Here is a 21857-nt window from a genome sequence, read left to right as displayed (position 1 = left end):
TTTCTTGCAAAAGTTCTTTCAGTAAAACTGGTTGCCAAAAATCAAAACAAAGCAAAACAAAACCACCCATTCCTCTGATATAATTAACTTAACAAAAATCATGCTGGAGCCCTCTCAGTCTTTTGGATTGAGGAACAAGAGGGTAAGAACCATCACTGAACAAAATCACACGGCGGGAGTCCCCTCTCCCTTGCTCTTCTCCACACTGTGCTGCTGTGACTCCTATTTCTTTTCAGATGCTTATTTCCCAGGGACTGAATTCTTACTTACCTACTCAAGGAGTCATCCTACATTATTATTCTCCCCAGAGTAGTTTTTACAAGACCATGCCTAACATGTTAGGGGGAAAAAAATGTATTTGGAATCGTGGCATTTCAAGCCCTCTTCTAATGCACAGGACTTCTCAGCAGCCAGCCAACTCCTTGCAAATCTGGTCTTACCAGGGGTCACAGGTATTAGCTACTAGTTGTGTGCCAACCATGTACTAGGCACAGATTATAATTAACTATTAAATTGAAATTCACCCAGTATTCAGGTATTAGTAGCATTGGTGATTTGGTGAATTAAATCCATGATGAAATTCTATTTGAATTTCAAAATCTCTTTCCCCACTGACCCACCAAAAATGCTGACAATCTCAGCTAACAAGCCTATGTGTGACAGTTCAGTGTTATGCATTGTCTCTTTCCTCACTACTGCAGAGAAAGGACCAGAAATTAGGTACCAAGATGAAAAATAGGAGAAGATGGACCAAATATAGACTGTTGAGCTTTGAACAACTGATTTCTGATAATCCTGGAAGAGCAAATAAAACAGACCGACATGAAGATTTTCTTGTTTTCTACATGTACATAATTCAGTCATCTTAGAGTTGTGTGCTTCGGGATTTGATTTTTTTAAAAAGCCAAAACAGAATGCCATTTTGCCTGTTCTCTGTGATGCCAAGAAAAGTGATCACAGATATTATAAACTGATTTCCCCTCAGTGAGACAATTTCTTGTCTAATTTTACCCCATTGTTCCTAAAATCATCGCCCTATGGATCTCAATGAATCTAACTGCATAAGTGCACATTTCTCATTTATATCTTTTTCTTATAGTCATAAAACCTCCCACAAGTGAAAGGAAAGTGATGCTTATCGATTGGTTTCCTGCTTGCCTTCAGGGTTGGAATCAAAAATGTTACAGTCTGGGGCTCCAGTTCCCCCAGGGACACGGTAGATGGCAGTGTGCGATGAAGATTCCTGCCTCTCAGCCTTGCAAGGGCAACTGCCTGGGAAGAGATGGAATCTCTGGACAGGAGTGTTGTTTTTTCCAGCCCAGTCAGAGGAAGAGGTTATCCTCCTAGGAAATGATTTCCCTACAGAAACTTGGTTTTGCCGAATCAGTAAACTGAAATTACTTGAACTATACTGACACCAAAGAATCTTAATCTTCTTTAATTTAAGCCTGAAAAAAACTCAAACTTCAAAACTCTTCTTCAGTGCATGGAATAATCTTTCAGTTATATGATGTGCTGACCTCCCTGTGCTTCATTTTTTATTAATCCCTGACACAAGATCACTCTGGGCAACCTACAAATAAGTCCTCTGGACATTTCATAAGCACAAGCTGGATATACTTTGTGATTTGACTTTTCAACATCATAACTGGACTAATTTGAGCATCAGTGTATACCCTCAAGGCCATGTTTAATTAGGTGAATGTTCTTTGGTTATTTTAAAGCATTTTTACGTTTTTTTGCATAATATCTCCCCTAAAACTTACTGATTATTTCCCAATAGCCCTAAAATGTATGTAAGATAATTTAAATGTTTTATTACAGAAGAGACAGACATCTGGGATAGTTTTGTTGAAGATTTTAAAACTGTGACTACTTCATTAATAAGGAAATAAATCATTTCTAATATGCTGCTCATTCTTTTTTTTTTTTTTTTTTGCTGCTCATTCTTAAACACTAGCAGAGGAGACCTTGGTCAATACCAGTAACAGATTTTTTTTTTTTTTAAAGAATTTCCCCAGAATAGAAGTTCTTAGAGGAAAGGAGAGATGTTATGCATAAATTGTGTACAGCACTTTATTACACTGAGATTTAATAACTTAAGTAGACACATATCTACAATCACACTTTCCCACCCTTTCCTCCTATCTGGATTTGTGTCCTTGAATTGAGAGCTTTGCTCTGACCTCCGTTTTGCAGCATGTGTGGCCACCTGGCCTTTTTCACTTGGACTAATATTCTTTAGTCCAGACCTCTTTGTCCATTTAGAGTTCAGACCTGTGTCCAATTACACCGTCCCCTGGAACAGCTAGCTTTGGCTTTTCATGGCCTGACTCACTCTTCTGGCCCCAGTTAGGCTGAACTGCTAGACCTTCTCAGAGTTGCTTCCATTGGACTGGAGGCCTTTGGATTCCAGAATTGTGTTGTCAATTGCAGGGATCTGTTTCCTCAGTGTCTTCAACATAATCTCTTTTGGGGGTTGCTTTTCCCCTTCCTTAATTGCTGGTGTTTCTCAGGGTTCTGCTCTAGGCCCTCCTTTCTATTCTGCATGGGTTTTGTGGGCAATCCCAATCACTCCCTGTCTTCCAGTTACCATTTACATGTCCATGCTAACCCCTTCTATGTCCAAGTCTGCAGCCCACATCTTTCCTTTGAGATCCAGAACTGTAGATACCTCAAATCTATAGAGACACTTAGATGTCTCCCTGGCACCTATGGTAGGGGCATGGGAGACAGAGGTATAGTAGTACATTATTTGTGGTAGGAGTACATGAATCAATAAAGAAATTCATTACAAACTATCAATCTATAATACTTGTTGGACACTTCCTGTGGACAGTCATAGATAATTGGAATTATTTTAGGGTGGGAGGAGAGCTTGGTTAGGAAATAAAGCTATACCAATTACCTCCCTAACCTTCATGTAGAATAGATTAGCTGACATTGCTTTCAAAAGTCTTTGATGCTATTTTAAGAAATGAGCATTAATTGGTATGAAGATTCTGAAAAGAAGATGTCTAAAAACAGACCAAAATATATTGTCCTCTGTTATCTATATGTAGATGTGGTTTAAAGATGTATGAGTAACCAGCAGTCCGGTACATACCACAGACTGTCTTATCTACTTCACTTCATTATTTACTTTCTCATATATTTGTCTTACCTCCCTTAGTGGTGCTGTAACATATAGGGCATCAGCAGTGTCATTCCTGTTTTGGGATCGCCTCAGTATTTAACAGCATGCATATCTCAAAGATGGAAGGCAATCATTGGATGTTTGTGTGCAAGGCTTAGGGTGCAGCTGGCTCTTCTGAAGAAGGATAGTTATTTTGGTTAGTTTATTTGGACTTACCTCATGACAACGGACAGCACAGCGTGTTGTGTTTATAGTAATTGAAACATTGGACTGCATAAGGCATCCTATACTGCGTACACAAAACTGGGCTGACTCTGCTAATTAGTCATTTCCCTTTCTTGTCTTGCAAAGATACCATGCCAAAGAACTCACTAACAACACTGTAAAAAATCTGAAGAGCTAATGTCCAGGCAGACAAGCACATTTAGAAGTATAGATAAGCCAATGAGTCACACTCTCTCTTCAGTTAGGTGATAAACTACCAGTAAAATGCAAAATATGGTAGAAAATATAGCTGGGATCCAGGGTTTTCAATCCCCAGATGAAGTCTGATGAGACTATCAAGATAGCATGGATCCATATAGTTCCAGAAGCTAAAGAATTAGGTTAACACCTATTTTAATTGAGCTTCAATTGGATTGGATTGTATGCATAAAATACACCGATTTTAACAGGGTAGAAGTTTATTTCTGTCTCCTGTGAAAGATGACTAGAGGTAGGCGATCAAGAGAAGTTTAGTAACACACCAGGGTCACACAGCTTGGTGACAGTAGAACTTTAAATTCATCATCTGAGAGGTTAAAATGGTAACAGCACCTACCTTCTGAGCTGCAAGGATTCAATGCTAGAAAATGTGACATACTTAGAAAAATGCCTGGCAACACAGTAAAAGTGCTCAGTAAGTGTTATTTAATAATGTGAGGGACCTCAGATGAATCAAAGAGATCACATCCATAAATGAAACCTAACATAGTGGTAACTTACTTGGAGGAAGGATGCAGGGTGCTATGAGAGGATATAATTGGGCTGACTTCCCTGGCGGTCCAGTGGTTAAGACTCTGTGCCTCCACTGCAGGGGGCATGGTTCAATCCCTGGTCGGGGAACTAAAATCCCGCCTGCAGCCAAGAAAAACAAACAAACAAAAACTGGGTTTCTGACCTAGTCTGGGGAACACTCCCCAGAAAAACTGACACTCCAGCTGTATCTGAACCATGACCAGGTGTTAGCCGGGTGGCTGGCTGAACCTGGTTCCAGCCAGAGAGAACTGACCTGTCCTGAATTAGCAGGGAGCACGGGGAAAGGACTGAAAGGAGGGTCTGTGGATTTCGGAAGATGAGGCTAGAGAGAGGGGCAGCATTTTGGTCTGTATCCGAGCAGCAGCGGGCAGCCAGCCACCAAGGAGGATGCCTTGGGGGAGGACGGAGTTATCCAGGCTGGATCTTCGCCTTATTCCTGAGCCTGATTTCCAGTCTCTGACCTCCGGGAGGCTGATGAGCCCTGCCCGGGGTCGGGACTGCTGGCGGCTTGCCTTGACTACCTGGATTTCCCGAGGGCGGGGCGGGGCGGGGCGGCTCAGGTCTTCTGAAGAGATTTGCAGGCTGCGTTCAATAATATCAAAACATTGAACGGCAGATAATTAGGGGGAAAGGAAATTTATTTTGACTCGGGCTTCCTCACCTACATAAAAATATTTCGACAGCCCTAAACCAGAGGAGAAAACATATGGATAATCTGAAAACACTTATACTTGGCTCTAGAAATCGCAAAGATAAAGAGCACCAGAGGCAAGGTCACATGTGTATCATTGCTCCTGCACACTCACCACTCACGCAAGTTCACACTGACCCCCTGTGGCCTCTGCTCAGACTCTGGTACCTACAAGGTGACAGAAGGGTGAGGCTACTTGGGGTGACTAAGCATTACTTCTTTACTTGAGGGTGGGTGGCCTAGGGTCATTGAAATTTACATAGAGACCCAGATTAGAACTTGCTATTTTTACAGATAATTTACTGTAGATAAGCAATTCTGTGGCCAGTTCTTATCCAGATAGGAACACACTTTGTGAATAAAACACATAAGCATTATTCAGTTTTTTTCTCAATATTTTTGGGTCCTGAATAGGACTAGAGTACGGATTACATATTATCAAGTATAAAACTAGGGAGTCTCATCATCCTTGACGTTTTTTGTAGAGTCTGTCCTTTACAATAAGTGCAGAAGTGCAACATTCTACATATTCTAAAATGCCTAAAATATCCTCTTCGTGGAGCTCACCGGGTCTGCAAAGCATGGCTCCTTTTGAAGAGGAGAGCACGGAGCACCATTAGTGGCCTTTGGTGGTGTTAATAATTCAGAGAGGTGCCCTCTCTCTTCTTTCAGATACACAGAAGGGTCCACTTAAATGTATAACAGGGCTGCAGAGAAGAGAGGAGTCAAGTCCCACGCCAGGGGATGGAAGCTAATTGTGAAAAGTTGCCCCACTACAGCTGCTGCCTTACGAAAAATATAAACTGTGGTTTAAGCAAACACTTCATCTTCTTGTAGGGATGTTAGATTCCAGACAGGCCTGACTATGTCCCCCTCCCTCGCCAGAGGCTGCATCTTATCTAACTAGCATGTGTGAAAGTCAATTTCTTTTTTAATCAGGAGGCTACAGAAACAAGCTCATTTTGTGATTTAATCTTAACTTGTAGAAGCACTAATGATAATTAAAAATTATTCTAAAAATTAAAAAAAATCTTCATGCACATTTTTGATATGTTGTCATGAGCGTATTAAGACATTACAGATAAGTGGCTCCAAATATTTCCAGTACCTGAAAATTTTTAAAATGACATTTCTTCCTGAACTCAGCATTATGGTAGTAATGAAGAATCTGGAATTAAAGTATTTCTGGGGAAGAAATATTTCTCCCAGCAGACAAAGACTCAGAGGCAGCAGCGAGTCAGTGTATAATCAAGCCACAATCAGAGCTGGCTGAAAAATGTACATCAATGAGAGATGATGCTTTTTGTCATAGTTAAGCATCTGTTGAGGGCCTATTAGATATCAGACAGTGCTATAGAGAACAACCTGATTTGGCATCGTCATCGCAGTTAAATAATTTAAATAGAAAAAAAAAAAAAAGAACCTCATCATAATTGGGCAAAGGTAGGAAAATGATTCATATTTAGTTACATCATATGAATTAGTTCTGAGATGGCAGAAGCCATACAAAAGGATGGTTGGGTTTGTCATTAGGGTCTTTGGTTGCCAAGAAACTAAGATTTGGGGCTGCCTCTTGGAGTTATGAAATTTGATGTAGAGCAATGGTCCTCCAATAATGGTCAGAGGGGTCCTGACCATTAGAGACCTTATTAGGACATCTAATACTAATTAGGACAAGTTCTTCACTTTCCAACTAAGTATCTGTGGGAAGCCAAATTTTCTTCACATAGTTCAACCAAAACAACATATCGCAACAGATCAGCAGAGGCAGATGTGAGAATCCATCTGTCTTCTGTTAAGCAGGAATTACAGTGGTTTGCAAACATGCAAAACAGTGGTATTCTTCTCACTAATTATTATTTTTTTGGAAGGAAAATAAAGTTATTTTTTCATAAAACTGTGCTGTTTATATTAACATATAATGGTTTTATTTTAAATGAATTAAATAAATTCTTTAAAAATTTCCCTCAGTTTTAATTTCTAATGGTGTGTATATGGAGAAATAAAATTCACATAAACACAAAGATTTTTGGGGTTCTCAGGTTTAAGAGTGTCTTGAGATCAAGATTTTTAAAAGTTTGAGACCCACTGCTATAGATGTTTAACTTATGAAAATGGAATCAGCCAACAGATAAAAATACAATGAAAGATGTGCAGTTGCCCTTGCAAGAAGGACAAGAGACTTCTGGGAAATGGGAGGTTATTCAGAATGCGTGTATTGCAGGGAAGGGTTTACTCTTAGATTGCCCTTAGCAACAGGAGTTCACTGACCTTCCAACTCCCTTTATGATTTATTTTTAATTAATTTTTTAAGAATTGAAGTGTAGTTGATTTACAATATTGTGTTTCAGGTGTACAAAAAAGTGATTCAGTTATATATATATACTTTTTTTTCAGATTATTTTCCGTGGTAGCTTATCATAAGATTTTGAATAGAGTTCTCTGTGCTAGACAGTAAATCTTTATTGCTTATCTGTTATTTATCCCTCCCCTACTCCCTTTTCTCTTTGGTAACCATATGTTTGTTTTCTATGTCTGTGGGTCTATTTCTGTTCTGTAAATAAGTTCATTTGTATTTTTTTTTTTTTTTAGAATCTACATATAAGCCATTTCATATGATTTGTCTTTCTCTGTCTGACTTCACTTTGTATGATAATCTCTAGGTCCATCCATGTTGTTGCAAATGGCATTATTTCATTCTTTTTATGACTAATATTCCAGTGTGTATATATATATATATATATATATATATATATATATATATATATATATCACATCATCTTAAACCAGTCATCTGTTGATGGGCACTTTGGTTGCTTCCATGTCTTGGCTATTGTAGATAGTGCTGCCATGAACATTGGGGTGCATGTATTTTTTCAAATTAGAGTTTTCATCTTTTTTGATGATTGTGTCTTAGCTCTCCTTCCTTGTGAATTTCACTGCTCTTTCTACTTCCAATACAGACACTATATAATTTATTGTTTAAACTAGAACTCTCTGAAAGTGAAGGGAGGTTTTATTAATATGGCAGGGCAACAGGCTTACCTGGCTGCTCTCTTTCTTATCCTGTTCAATAACTACCCTCCAAGAGAGGAATTGCTGAATCAAATGATGTGAAAACTCTTCTAGATCCTGTTCACTAACAGCTGTACTAGAGATGTGATTACATTACATTAGGCAAGACTTGATTAGATTTCAGTAGTGCGTTTCTGTATTTGATCTCTAAAACATTTTGTTATTTAAAGCTGAGCTCTGAAATTAGATAATCTCATTCAGATGGCAGTAGGTTCGCTAGTTGAACTCAAAGAGGATAACTGTAGTACTGTGAAATTTGGCATGTGATTTCATGCCATCATCTTGCCCCGGAAGAGTAAGTTCACTTGATAAGATTTGAGGCCTAGACTTTGATCCTGATTGTGGGCGGGGACTGTGCCCCAGGCACTATAAAAAGCCAGATTGTCTGAGCTCCCACTCACTTCACCAAGAAGCCTGGAGAGGTAAAAGTGAAGACTTCAGAGCTTCAGGGCATCAGCTGAAAGTCCCCAAATCAACGTAAGCAATCATTTCTGTCTGGGTTGTTTCCACTATCCCATTTCTCTCTCATTGGCTGTAATTATCTTTTGAATACCCAGGAGTGGAATTGCTGGATCATATGATAGTTTTATTTTTAATTGTTTGAGGAACCTCCATACTGTTTTCCATAATGGCTGCACCAATTTACATTCCCACCAACAGTGCACAAGTGTTCCCTTTTCTCCACATCCTCACCAACATTTGTTGTTTGTAGATTATTTATTTATTACTGTAGGTCCTTGTTGGTTATCTATTTTAAATACAGCAGTGTGTACATGTCAATACCAAACTCTCAATCTATCTCTACCCCCAATCCGTTCCCATTTGGTAACCATAAGTTCATTCTCTAAGTCTGTGAGTCTGCTTCTGTATTGTAAGTAAGTTCATTTGTATCTTTTTTTTTTTTTTTAGATTCCATATATAAGCGATATCATATGATGTCTGTCTTTCTCTGTCTGTCTTACTTCACTTAGTATGATAATCTCCAGGTCCATCCATGTTGCTGCAAATGGCGTTATTTCATTCTTTTTAATGGCTGAGTAAATATTCCATTGTGTTTATGTACCACATCTTCTTTATCCGTTCATCTGTTGATGGACATTTAGGTTGCTTTCATGCCTTGGCTACTGTAAACAGTGCTGCAATGAACATTGGGGTACATGTATCCTTTTGAACCATGTTTTTCTCTGAATATATGCTCAGGAGTGGGATTGCTGGATCATATGGTAGCTCTATTTTTAGTTTTTTAAGGAACCTACATAGTGTTCTCCATAGTGGCTGTACCATGTTTGTAGATTTTTTGATGATTGCCATTTGAACAGGTGTGAGGTGATATTGTGGTTTTGATTTGCGTTTCCCTGATGATTAGCAATGTTGAGCATATTTTCATGTGCCGGTTGGTCATTTTTATGTCTTCTTTGGAAAAATGTCTATTCAGATCCTCTGCCCATTTTTTAAAGTGGGTTTTTTTGTTTGTTTGTTTGTTTTGATGTTGAGTTGTATGAGTTCTTTGTATGTTTTGGATGTTAACCCCTTATCAGATATATAAAATGCCTTCTCCCATTCAGTAGGTGGCCTTTTCTTTTTTGTAATGATTGTATTTAGGTGTGGAACTTCTTTTTCTTCAACTGCAAGTGACTTACAAAGTAATGCTGTTTAGGGGGTAAAGATTGTGCTCCTGGTTCCTGTTAAAGACCCAGTTGGGAAAAAAAAAAGACCCAGTTGGGCTCAGCTCCTACGGGGAGAAGCTGTGGTCAGAGCAGAAAAGACTTCACCTGGAAGTCTCCAGACAAGGTAAGCTGTCCCCCATGAAAAGACAATGTCCAACTGTCCTATTTCTCTTTCTTGTGATCACTTAAATTTTGGATAGTTTTCCTCACAGACAGTGCCTTTGCTATGATTCTCTGTTGACTTAGTGTCACTTTCATGTCTAAACTACAGAAAGATTTACATTATTTAATTTTTTTATTGGATTTAGGTACATCCTGACTACTGAAGAGCAGATCGGGTACTGAAGGCTCCCGATCGCTCCCAGAAGCTAATAAAGGGCCACTTCAGCTCAGTTCTGCTAAAGAGTGAACTTCAGGGACCATGGCCAACCGTCTGCAAGAGGAGGCAGCCTGTCCAGTCTGTCAGGAGGTTTTCCTCAACCCCATTGCTCTCTCCTGTGCCCACACTTTCTGCTTTCATTGCATGCAAACTTGGATGGAAGAACAGAAGGATCTGAAATTGATCTGTCCCGTATGTCGAGGCGTCAATGAGAATCCTCCTTTGGAGGAATGGCAAGTTGGAGAACTGATTCTTCTCATCGCACAGCACAGTTCCCAACTGGAGCAGGGTCTGCATGTGAATGATGAGTACCTGAAGTTCTGGGAGGATATAACTCTGGATGCAGCCACCGCCAACCCCTTTCTTGTCCTCTCTGATGACCTAAGGAGTGTCCAGTGTGGGAAAATCTGCCAGAACCTGATGGAAGATCCCCAGAGATTTTCATGCTGGGCTTGTATCCTGGGCACTCCATGCTTCTCCTCTGGCTGTCATTACTGGGTGGTAGAAGTGGGAGAGGGGAATAAGTGGGCTCTGGGGGTCTGCAAAAAGTCGCTTGACAGGAAGAGGAAGAGCGGTTTTTCCTCTGAACATGGCTTCTGGATCATCAGCATGAAGGCGGGAATAATCTATACGTGCTCCATCCCAGAAACCAGAATTCCTGCAAGCCCTGGCCTTAGCCAAGTAGGAATTTTTCTAGATATTGAGTTGGAAGAAATCAAGTTTTTTGATGTTAGCAATGATGCCCTCATCTACATACACAGTAATTTCTCCTGTTTGGAGCCTTTGTGTCCGTTCTTTAGTCCTGAGTTCCCCGGAGAAGGTGATAATGGTGCCCCCCTAACCATCTGTCCATCAGGAACTCATCCCTTCCTAGAAACGTCCTGTGAGGTGAATGAGATCTTTGATGTGAGAAACGTCAGAATGACCCAAGAAGAGACAATTTTGTAGACTTTGTAGCTAAGAAATTTTTATTGATTTGAGGGTGTATTCTGTAGACCTTGCAACTAAATAACTATGGGGTGTAGGGGGTGTTATTAAGCACTTTAAAGCCTCAGTTTTTCGGTCTTTCTTTACTTGGGGATAATTATATCTCTCAGCCAAACAGCTGTGATGATCAGAGACTACACTGTGCATTTATTCTGTAGTATATACAATGGGGAGTTTTAGATTATAAATTAAATGTATAATTAGATTATACATTTTGTGGATAGGAACAATGCCTTTTTCATTATTTCATGCCTTTTCTATAGTATAATTCCTGATAATGATAACTGTCTGGGGAAAAAGAAGAATGAGATGCCAGAGTGAGATATTTTGACATGAAATTTAAATGAGAGAGACAAATGTACTGGGAAAGAACTGTTTTTCATTTTTACTTTCTTGAAAGACAAAGAACCTTTCACTGAGGTAGATATAGTTAGTGGTGATTCATGTTTGTCCTAATGAGAATGTTCAATAATTGGCATATTGGGTAGTTGTCAAAGTGGTATTGTGTATGTGATGGCCAAAAAGGTGCCAATAGGGTCAGTCAGAGAGTATCTGTCCTGGACTCCTTGCTTGGTGCCCTGCAGTTAACGTTGCACTTTCCTCTACCACAACTCGTTGTCAGTAGATTGGCTTTACTACACACGGGTGAGCAGACCCAAGTTTGGTCCAGTAACAGTTTCTCTAAGATTCTGGACCTTCTGGAATCAATTATATAAGGAGGGAAATGACTGTTTGGAACACTGGATCCTCTCACAACCTATCTGTAGTTTGTGCCCCACCCCCCATCACACCCACACTGTCCTAGACTGCAGTTTCCCACACCCCAGTCTTAAATGCTCATGATGGCTCCTTTTCAAACCATTCAGGGGCTTTTGGGTTGTATTTTTAAAATTTTACTGGGTCAGCCACTTCCAAGGTGGCATCTGTCCTAGGAATGCTGGGTTGGGACATGTTCTGGACTCTGACTTTGACTTCCTTTCCAAAGAGACCCAGAATTGTTGCAGGAAGAGGGACCCCTTCCAGGGCCCAAGAGTGGGCTCTTGTCTAACACTCAGAAATGAATTGCCTGAGGAGACACATGTACTGACAAAGCAAAAGACTTTACAGTAAGTCCCCTACATAAGAACCTTCAAGTTGTAAACTTTCAAAGATGCAAATGTGCATTTGCAATCACGTAGTTAGTTCACATGTCTGGCATACATTGTCACGTAAGTGCATCCTCTACAAGTGGTTGTGCTTTTGTGTACTTTACTGTACAGTACTGTATAGAGTACAGTAGTACAGTATCTTTATTTCAAGCCCAAGTTGTCCAGAAGCAAGCGTAAAAGCAGCGGTGATGTAGTTGGTACTGCTAAGAAGCGCCAAGTGATAATGATGGAACTTGCTGTGCAACATGAGGAGCTTACTAATGAAGTCCTGATGGAACTGCAGGCCCAGAGAAGAGACGAAGAGAGACAAGAGGAAGAAGAAGTAACTGAAGAACCAAAGAGATTCACAATGCAGGAAATGGCAAGGGGATTTTCTTTAGTTGAGGAGGCACTGTTAGTTTTTGAGTCATAGGACCCAAACGTAGAACGGTACATGAAGCTTGCAGCAGGCGATCAGAATGTAATCCAGCACTACCGTGTCATATATGACGAGAAAAAAAGAGCTACTATCCAGACATCACTGCATCGTTTTTTCAAGAGTGTAGATTGAATTGAATCCAGCAAGGAACCAGAACCTGTGCAGTCAACATCAGGCATGAGTGAAATTGCAGCATGCCCTCCATCTTCTATTGCTGATGATCCTTCAGCTCTACCATCTCCCACCTCCTCTCCCTCCTCCAGTCAGTAACTCTTATTGCCTGTTCACTCAGTGCCAGCCCCTGTATGCCAGCTGTTGTACTGTACTACTGTACTTTTCAAGGTACTGTACTGTAGGATTAAAAATGTTTTCTTTATTTTGTGTGTCTGTTTTTTATGTATTATTTGTGTGAAAAGTATTATAAACCTATTACAGTACATTACTATATAGCCGATTGTGTTAGTTGGGTACCTAGGCTAACTTTGTTGGACTTACGAACAAATTGGACTTAAGAACGTGCTCTCGGAATGGAACTCGTTCGTATGTAGGGGACTTACTGTATTGGGAAGGGTCTGTGGCTGGGCGGAGAGCTGCAGGGTAAGGGAACCCAGGAGAACTGCTCTGCCACGTGGCTCGCAGTCTCAGGTTTTATGGTAATAGGGTTAGTTTCCGGGTTGTCTCTGGCCAATCATCTTGCTTGGCCCATATTTGGTCTGACTCAGGGTCCTTCCTGGTGGCGCCAATATCTCTCAGCCAAGCTGGAGTCTAGCGCAAAGGATTCTGGGAGGTTGGTAGGACAATATTATGGGATGGCGTCTCCTCCTTCCTTTTGGCCCCTCCCGAATTATCCTGGTTAGTTTTCAGTGGCAGCACCATGTTCTTTATCAGGACCTCCTGTGGTGAGCCAACTCATCGTGCCTGGCCAGCGCGAGCGGTTTCAGTCAACAGTACCCTAACAAAATTGTCATCTCCTGTTTCTTTCCAACTCCATTGGAGATGAGGGACAGCCCAGTTGTGGTGTTTTGTTGTTGTTGTTATTCCCTTTTTATCCATATGATTTTATTTCAGGGGTCTCCTTGCCCTTCTCTGACACTGGGCCTAGGTGGGGACCACCCCAATCCACTTTAACAGGTGTTTGTATTGTTGAAACAAAAGTTTTCTGAGACAATACCTATGACGAGTGATACACTATAATTTTCTTTTATTATATTTTATTAGAAAAAATGCTGGTCTCACACACTAATTTGATTTCAGAACTCACCAATAGGTTAGAACTGCAATTTGAAAAGCTGGGAAGGTCCCTGGGCTTCTCATGTCTTTGAGTGCTAAAGAGAAGGCAGCCCCAGTTTCCTAGGACTAGAGGTAACAGTATGTGTTATAATCTGCATATTTCAGGTTCTCTCAAGGACCATTTGCTTTAAGTGACTTTCTTTCTCTTCTTCAGGGGGATTTAAGTTCTAAGCTTTCCTTCATCCCAGCTAAAGGACCTGAGTGATTTTTTTCTTCATCAAACATTAAGGGAAAATGCCAGTGGCCAATGATTGTCCTGTTTCTTTTTTTCCTATCTGAATCACTGTGGCCCAGGGGAAATGATGGGGGCTGGGTCGCATTCTCATCCTGTTGCCAATCGATATTTTTCCTTAGCAAAATATTTCACATATCCAACTCTTTAGCATGTCTATTGCTACAACCCTAATCTAAACCTCACACGTATCCCATCTGGACGGTTGTGACAGCCTCCTAACCTCCTTGCTCCACCCCCACCTTTCCATAGTTCACTTCCACCCGGGCACCAAAATGATTCTTTTAAACTATCCATCAGGTCATTCCTGTCTTAAACCCTGCAAGGATTAATAGGTCAGGGGGAATAAATTCTCTCAGATACCCTCCCCCACACTCTCCCCTCACTCCTCTTCAGCAGCACTAGCTTTCTTTCCGCCAGAGCCAGCTTCCCAGGGCTCAAATCCTATTTTTGTAACTTTCAGTTATGTGATTTTGGACAAGTTATCCGACTTCTCTATGTCTCCGTTTCCTACTTAGTAAAGAGGGATTAATAAGAAACCCAGCCTTTAGGATTGTTATATGGATTAAATTTGATAATTCACCTCGATTGTTTAGCTCTGGGCCTTGCTTGTAGATTGTGCTATTTGTTGGCAATTAGTGACATCATCTAGTATCTTTGGTGACGTGTGAAGTTGGCTATTTATTTAACATACTCCTTATCATGTTGGAAACGTCTTTTCAATCCCAGTTTTTAAAATACTTTAAACTTATTCAGGAAGAGGTATTGCATTTTGACTAGTCTTTTAATAATGAAACAATTGTTTGGTATTACTTATGGATTGATAGAAGAAAGCATCTTGGTGTGCCCATCCCCCTCACACATCTGTGTAAGTTCCTTCCCTCCTTCTTCCCATCCCCCAGCTAACCCCTCCCACTCTTGCAAATTGTGTTGTGGACTGATGTATACAGAAAGGTTTTAATTGGCTCTGGGGGTAGAGGTGGAGTCAATTTGGGAAACAGAACTCTGGTTGCCTCAAAAAGCAATAGTAGTATGAGCATAATTACAATTCTGAATCTAATTGTTATATTAGGATAATATCAATCAATTATTATTGCACCTCCCACCTCCCCTCCAACAGCCCTTCTCAAATTTCAGCTTTCCAGCCCTCAGCCCCTACTACCCCCATCTGGGAATCCTTAATAAAATACCTCCCCACCCGAACTTGGCCAGAATCATACCCCTTACTCTTTTTTTCCGCATCTACCTTTGCCTCTCCCTCACTATCCCTCCAAGCAATACGTTTTATACATAATGTTCTTTCCACTGTGGTCTTCTTGGACTAAACTGATTAAGTACCTATCCCACCCTGCCTCAATTAGCATAACTGACTAAAACTACAGGCTAGGTGGGGAAGGAGAACAAGAAAAGTCTGTGGAGATGCAGGGAAAGAAGGGTGAGGGCCGGGCTGAGCTCCAACCAAGGCTAATGGTGAAGGAGGAACTCAGTCCTCCCCACCTGAGTCAGAGATGGAGAAAAACTTACACTACCCTCAACATCTCTATTTGGGAGGAAGACTAGTCCCCCACCACTCCAAGACATAGTTGATTTGAACGACTTTATTTGGCCATAAAGGCTCAGATGACATAAGCGGCCGGAGCAATGGTTCTCAGCCCTGGTTTCTCCTTACAGTCATGTGAGGAATTTCAAAAGTTCCCAGACCCCAAACCACGTGCTAAACCAATCAAATTGGAACCTCGGGGATGGGACCCAGACAGTGGTACTTCTCCAAGTTTTCTAGGTGATTTCAGTGTGCAGCCAGGGTTGAAAATCACTGGACTAAAGAACTGGTTCCAAAAGTTTATTGTGCCTCAGAATCGCTTGGATGAATTCAGTAGGTCTGGGGTGGGGCCCCAAAATTTTGCATTTGTAATCAGTTCCCAAGTGATGCTGGTGGGGACCACACTTAGAAACCAGTGGACGAGAGGACAGAGTGCACTTTAATTTTCATTCTTGAATTAAGTCCATTAATTAATTTAAAATTTAATTCCATTTTAATTTTAATTTAACTTTAATTCTTGCATTAAAAACCAAAACAAATTAGAAAAACCCTGGAACAGTTGAAGAGAAGGGAGGGAGAATGAGGGAGGTTAGCTGGGATTAGATCAGTGTGTTTAGAAAACTCAGATAACATTACGGACATTCTAGCCCCCCACCAGCCCCTCTGCGTATTGATCACAAGATTTTCATCAATTCTGATACCCTGATAATACCCCAAAGTGTGTATAAAAATGACTGTTCACCATAATGACCCAAGCCTGTATTCTTCTTAATATTTGGTTTTAGGACTTTCTGTAAGAAAATGGTTCTTGTTCAAGCCTTTCTGGGCCACCTTTTTTCCATAGAAAGCAATCAGGAAAAAGTGGTGAGATTTTCTGCTTCTTAAGAGGTTACTGTCTCTGGACAGTCCGTACATGTTCGCTTAGAGTTTGGTGAGTGCTGTTCTTTGTTTTTCATAGGTGGCAGATTCTGCCCAGACTCTAAAATGTATTGATATGTATGGGTGCCACATGCAGCCTGGTCTTAGACTTCCTCGTGGCAAGCTTCTAAGAACCTTTCTTAAGAAACAGCTGGCTCTCCCCCTTTGCCCACTTTTTGGTCTCTTCCTTCATCCTGCTGCTCTACTCTCTTGGACCATAAGGGTAAGGGGCTGCCTCAGGGCCTGAGAGAAGCCTGTGCCCATGAAGTGTACAGGGACCCCTGATGGCGGCAGAGCCTCTCTGCTTGCCTTGGAACTTCACCTCTGACTTGACCAATGTGATACAAAAATAAATAGCTTTCCATTTTAAGCCTGTGTTATGATGTGATTTCTTTCTTTTTTTTGTATTTTATTTTATTTATTTTTTATACTGCAGGTTCTTATTAGTTATCTATTTCATACATATTAGTGTATATATGTCAATCCGAATCTCCCAATTCATCCCACCACCACCACACACACCTGCCACCACCATTCCCCCCCCCCCCTTGGTGTCCATACGTTTGTTCTCTACATCTGTGTCTTTATTTCTGCCCTGCAAATCAGTTCATCTGTACCATTTTTCTAGGTTCCACATGTATGTGTTAATATACGATATTTGTTTTTCTCTTTCTGACTTACTTCACTCTGTATGACAGTCTCTAGATCCATCCATGTCTCTACAAATGACCCAATTTTGCTCCTTTTTGTGGCTGAGTAATATTCCATTGTATATATGTACCACAACTTCTTTATCCATTCGTCTGTCGATGGGCATTTAGGTTGCTTACAAGACCTGGCTATTGTAAATAGTGCTGCAATGAACATTGGGGTGCATGTGTCTTTTTTTTTTTTTTTTTTAATTTTTTTAAAAGTATTATTTATTTATTTATTTATTTATGGCTGTGTTGGGTCTTCGTTTCTGTGTGAGGGTTTTCCCTAGTTGTGGCAAGCGGGGGCCACTCTTCATCGCGGCGCGCAGGCCTCTCACTATCGCGGCCTCTCTTGTTGCGGAGCACAGGCTCCAGATGCGCAGGCTCAGTAGTTGTGACTCACAGGCCCAGTTGCTCCACGGCATGTGGGATCTTCCCAGACCAGGGCTCGAACCCGTGTCCCCTGCATTGGCAGGCAGATTCTCAACCACGGCGCCACCAGGGAAGCCCTGCATGTGTCTTTTTGAATTATGGTTTTCTCTGGGTATATGCCCAGTAGTGGGATTGCTGGGTCATATGGTAATTCTATTTTTAGTTTTTTAAGGAACCTCCATACTGTTCTCCATAGTGGCTGTATCAATTTACATTGCCTTTTCTCCACACCCTCTCCAGCATTTGTTGTTTGTAGATTTTCTGATGATGCCCATTGTAACTGGTGTGAGGTGATACCTCATTGTAGTTTTGATTTGCATTTCTCTAATAATTAGTGATGTTGAGCAGCTTTTCATGTGCATCTTGGCCATCTGTATGTCTTCTTTGGAGAAATGTCTATTTAGGTCTTCTACCCATTTTTGGATTGGGTTGTTTGTTTTTTTGATATTGACCTGCATGAGCTGTTTATACATTTTGGAGATTAATCCTTTGTCTGTTGATTTGTTTACAAATATTTTCTCCCATTCTGAGGGTTCTCCTTTCATCTTGTTTGTAGTTTCCTCTGCTTTGAAAGAACTTTTAAGTTTCATTAGGTCCCATTTGTTCATTTTTGTTTTTATTTCCATTACTCTAGCAGGTGGATCAAAAAAGATCTTGCTGTGATTTATGTCAAAGGGTGTTCTTCCTATGTTTTCCTCTAAGAGCTTTATAGTGTTGGGTCTTACATTTAGGTCTCTAATCCATATTGAGTTTATTTTTGTGTATGGTGTTAGGGAGTGTTCTAATTTCATTCTTTTACATGTAGCTGTCCAGTTTTCCCAGCACTACTTATTGAAGAGACTGTCTTTTCTCCATTGTGTATCCTTGCCTCCTTTGTGATAGATTAGTTGACCATAGATGTGTGGGCTTATCTCTGGGCTTTCTATCCTGTTCCATTGATCTATATTTCTGTTTTTGTGCCAGTACCATATTGTCTTGATTTCTGTAGCTTTGTAGTATAGTCTGAAGTCAGGGAGTCTGATTCCTCCAACTCTGTTTTTTCCCCTCAAGACTGCTTTGGCTATTCGGGGTCTTTTGTGTCTCTATACAAATTTTAAGATTTTTTGTTCTAGTCCTGTAAAAAATGCCACTGGTAATTTGATAGGGATTGCATTGAATCTGTAGATTGCTTTGGGTAGTATAGTCATCTTCACAATATTGATTCTTCAAATCTAAGAACATGGTATATCTCTCCATCTGTTTGTGTCATCTTTGATTTCTTTCATCAGTGTCATAGTTTTCTGAGTATGGGTCTCTTACCTCCTTAGGTAGGTTTATTCCTAGGTATTTTATTCTTTTTGTTGCAATGGTGAATAGGATTGTTTCCTTAATTACTCTTTCTGATCTTTTGTTGTTAGTGTATAGGAATGCAAGAGATTTCTGTGCATTCATTTTGTATCCTGTAACTTTACCAAATTCATTGATTAGCTCTAGTAGTTTTCTGGTGGCATATTTAGGATTCTCTATGTATAGTATCAAGTCATCTGCAAACAGTGACAGTTTTACTTCTTCTTTTCCAATTTGTATTCCTTTTATTTCTTTTTCTTCTCTGATTGCCATGGCTAGGACTTCCAAAACTATGTTGAATAATAGTGGTGAGAGTGGGCAACCTTGTCTTGTTCCTGATCTGAGAGGAAATGCTTTCAGTTTTTCACCATTGCAAATGATGTTTGCTCTGGGTTTGTCATATATGGACTTTATTATGTTAAGGTAGGTTCCCTCTATGCCCGCTTTCTGGAGAGTTTTATCATAAATGGGTGTTGAATTTTGTCAAATGCTTTTTCTGCATCTTTTGAGATGATCATATGGTTTTTATTCTTCAATTTGTCAATATGGTGTATCACATTGATTGATTTGCATATATTGAAGAATCCTTGCATCCCTGGGATAAATCCCACTTGATCATGGTGTATGATCCTTTTAATGTGTTGTTGGATTCTGTTTGCTAGTATTTTGTATTTTGTTGAGGATTTTTGCATCTATATTCATCACTGATATTGGTTTGTAATTTTCTTTTTTTGTAGTATCCTTGTCTGGTTTTGGTATCAGGGTGATGGTGGCCTCATAGAATGAGTTTGGGAGTGTTCCTTCCTCTGCAATTTTTTGATAGAGTTTGAGAAGGATGAGTGTTAGCTCTTCTCTAAATGTTTGATAGAATTCCCCTGTGAAGCCGTCTGGTCCTGGACTTTCGTTTGTTGGAAGATTTTTAATCACAGTTTCAATTTCATTACTTGTGATTGGTCTGTTAATATTTTCTATTTCTTCCTGGTTCAGTCTTGGAAAGTTTTACCTTTCTAAGAATTTGTCTCTTTCTTCCAGGTTGCCCATTTTATTGGCATAGTGTTGCTTGTAGTAGTCTCTTTTGATGCTTTGTATTTCTGTGGTGTCTGTTTTAACTTCTCCTTTTTCATTTCTAATTTTATTGATTTGAGTCCTCTCCCTCTTTTTCTTGATGAGTCTGGCTAAAGGTTTATCAATTTTGTTTATCTTCTCAAAGAACCAGCTTTTAGTTTTATTGATCTTTGCTATTGTTTCCTTTGTATTTCATTTATTTGTGCTCTGATCTTTATGATATCTTTCCTTCTGCTAACTTTGGGTTTTGTTTGTTCTTCTTTCTCTAGTTCCTTTAGGTGTAAGGTTAGATTGTTTACTTGAGATTTTTCTTGTTTCTTGAGGTAGGCTTGTATTGCTATAAACTTCCCTCTTAGAGCTGCTTTTGCTGCATCCCATCGGTTTTGAATCATCGTGTTTTCATTGTAATTTGTATTCTAGGTATTTTGTGATTTCCTCCTTGATTTCTTCAGTGATGTTGGTTATTAGTAACGTCTTGTTTAGCCTCCATGTGTTTGTGTTTTCTACGTTTTTCTCCCTGTAATTGATTTCTAATCTCACAGCGTTGTGGTCGGAAAAGATGCTTGATATGATTTCAATTTTCTTAAATTTACCGAGGCTTGATTCGTGACCCAAGGTGTGGTCTATACTGGAGAATGTTCCGTGTGCACTTGAGAAGAAAGTGTAATCTTCTGTTTTTGGATGGAATGTCCTACAAATATCAATTAAGTCTATCTGGTCTATTGTGTCATTTAAAGCTTATGTTTCCTTATTAATTTTCTGTCTGGATGATCTGTCCATTAGTGTACGTGAGGTGTTCAAGTCCCCCACTAGTATTGTGTTACTGTCGATTTCCTCTTTTAGAGCTGTTAGCAGTTGCCTTATGTATTGAGGTGCTCCTATGTTGGGTGCGTATATATTTATAATTGTTATACCTTCTTCTTGGATTGATCCCTTGATCATTATGTAGTGTCCTTCCTTGTCTCTGGTAACATTCTTTATTTTAAAGTCTATTTTATCTGATATGAGTATTGCTACTCCAGCTTTCTTTTGATTTCCATTTGCATGGAATATCTTTTTCCATCCCCTCACTTTCAGTCTGTATGTGTCCCTAGGTCAGAAGTGGGTCTCTTGTAGACAGCATATATATGGGTCTTATTTTTGTATCCATTCAGTGAGCCTGTGTCTTTTGGTTGGAGCATTTAATCCATTCATGTTTCAGGTAATTATCGATATGTATGTTACTATGACCATTTTCTTAATTGTTACGGGTTTGTTTTTGTATGTCCTTCTCTTGTCTTGTGTTTCCCACTTAGAGAAGTTCCTTTAGCATTTGTTGTAAAGCTGGTTTGGTGGTGCTGAATTCTCTTAGCTTTTGCTTGTCTGTAAAGCTTTTGATTCCCCCGTCGAATCTAAATGAGATCCTTGCTGGCTAGAGTAATCTTGGTTGTAGGTTCTTCCCTTTCATCACATTAAATATATCATGCCACTCCCTTCTGGCTTGTAGAGTTTCTGCTGAGAAATCAGCTGTTAAACTTATGGGAGTTCCCTTGTATGTTATTTGTCATTTTTCCCTTACTGCTTTTAATAATTTTTCTTTGTCTTTAATTTTTGTCAATTTGATTACTATGTGTCTCGGCCTGTTTCTCCTTGCATTTATCCTGTCTGGGACTCTCTGTGCTTCCTGGACTTGGGTGGCTATTTCCTTTCCCATGTTAGGGAAATTTTCTACTATAATCTCTTCAAATATTTTCTCAGGTCCTTTCTCTCTCTCTTTCTCTTCTCCTTCTCGGACCCCTATAATGCAAATGTTGTTGCGTTTAATGTTGTCCCAGAGGTCTCTTAGGCTGTCTTCATTTCTTTTC

At 40.0% G+C, this 21857-nt stretch overlaps 1 protein-coding gene across 1 annotated transcript; it reads left to right on the top strand.

The window, feature by feature from the left end:
* The first annotated feature begins 10007 nt into the window (after window positions 1-10007).
* Window positions 10008-10913, top strand: RFPL4B (ret finger protein like 4B). Its single transcript, XM_007198473.2, has one exon. It carries the CDS (start codon window positions 10008-10010, stop codon window positions 10911-10913), a length of 906 nt encoding a protein of 301 aa, XP_007198535.2.
* Window positions 10914-21857: the final 10944 nt, after the last annotated feature.

This window comes from Balaenoptera acutorostrata, chromosome 14, assembly GCF_949987535.1.
Source record: "Balaenoptera acutorostrata chromosome 14, mBalAcu1.1, whole genome shotgun sequence".
In the NCBI taxonomy this organism is placed as follows: Eukaryota; Metazoa; Chordata; class Mammalia; order Artiodactyla; family Balaenopteridae; genus Balaenoptera; species Balaenoptera acutorostrata.
This window is presented reverse-complemented; position numbering and strand designations above follow the sequence as displayed.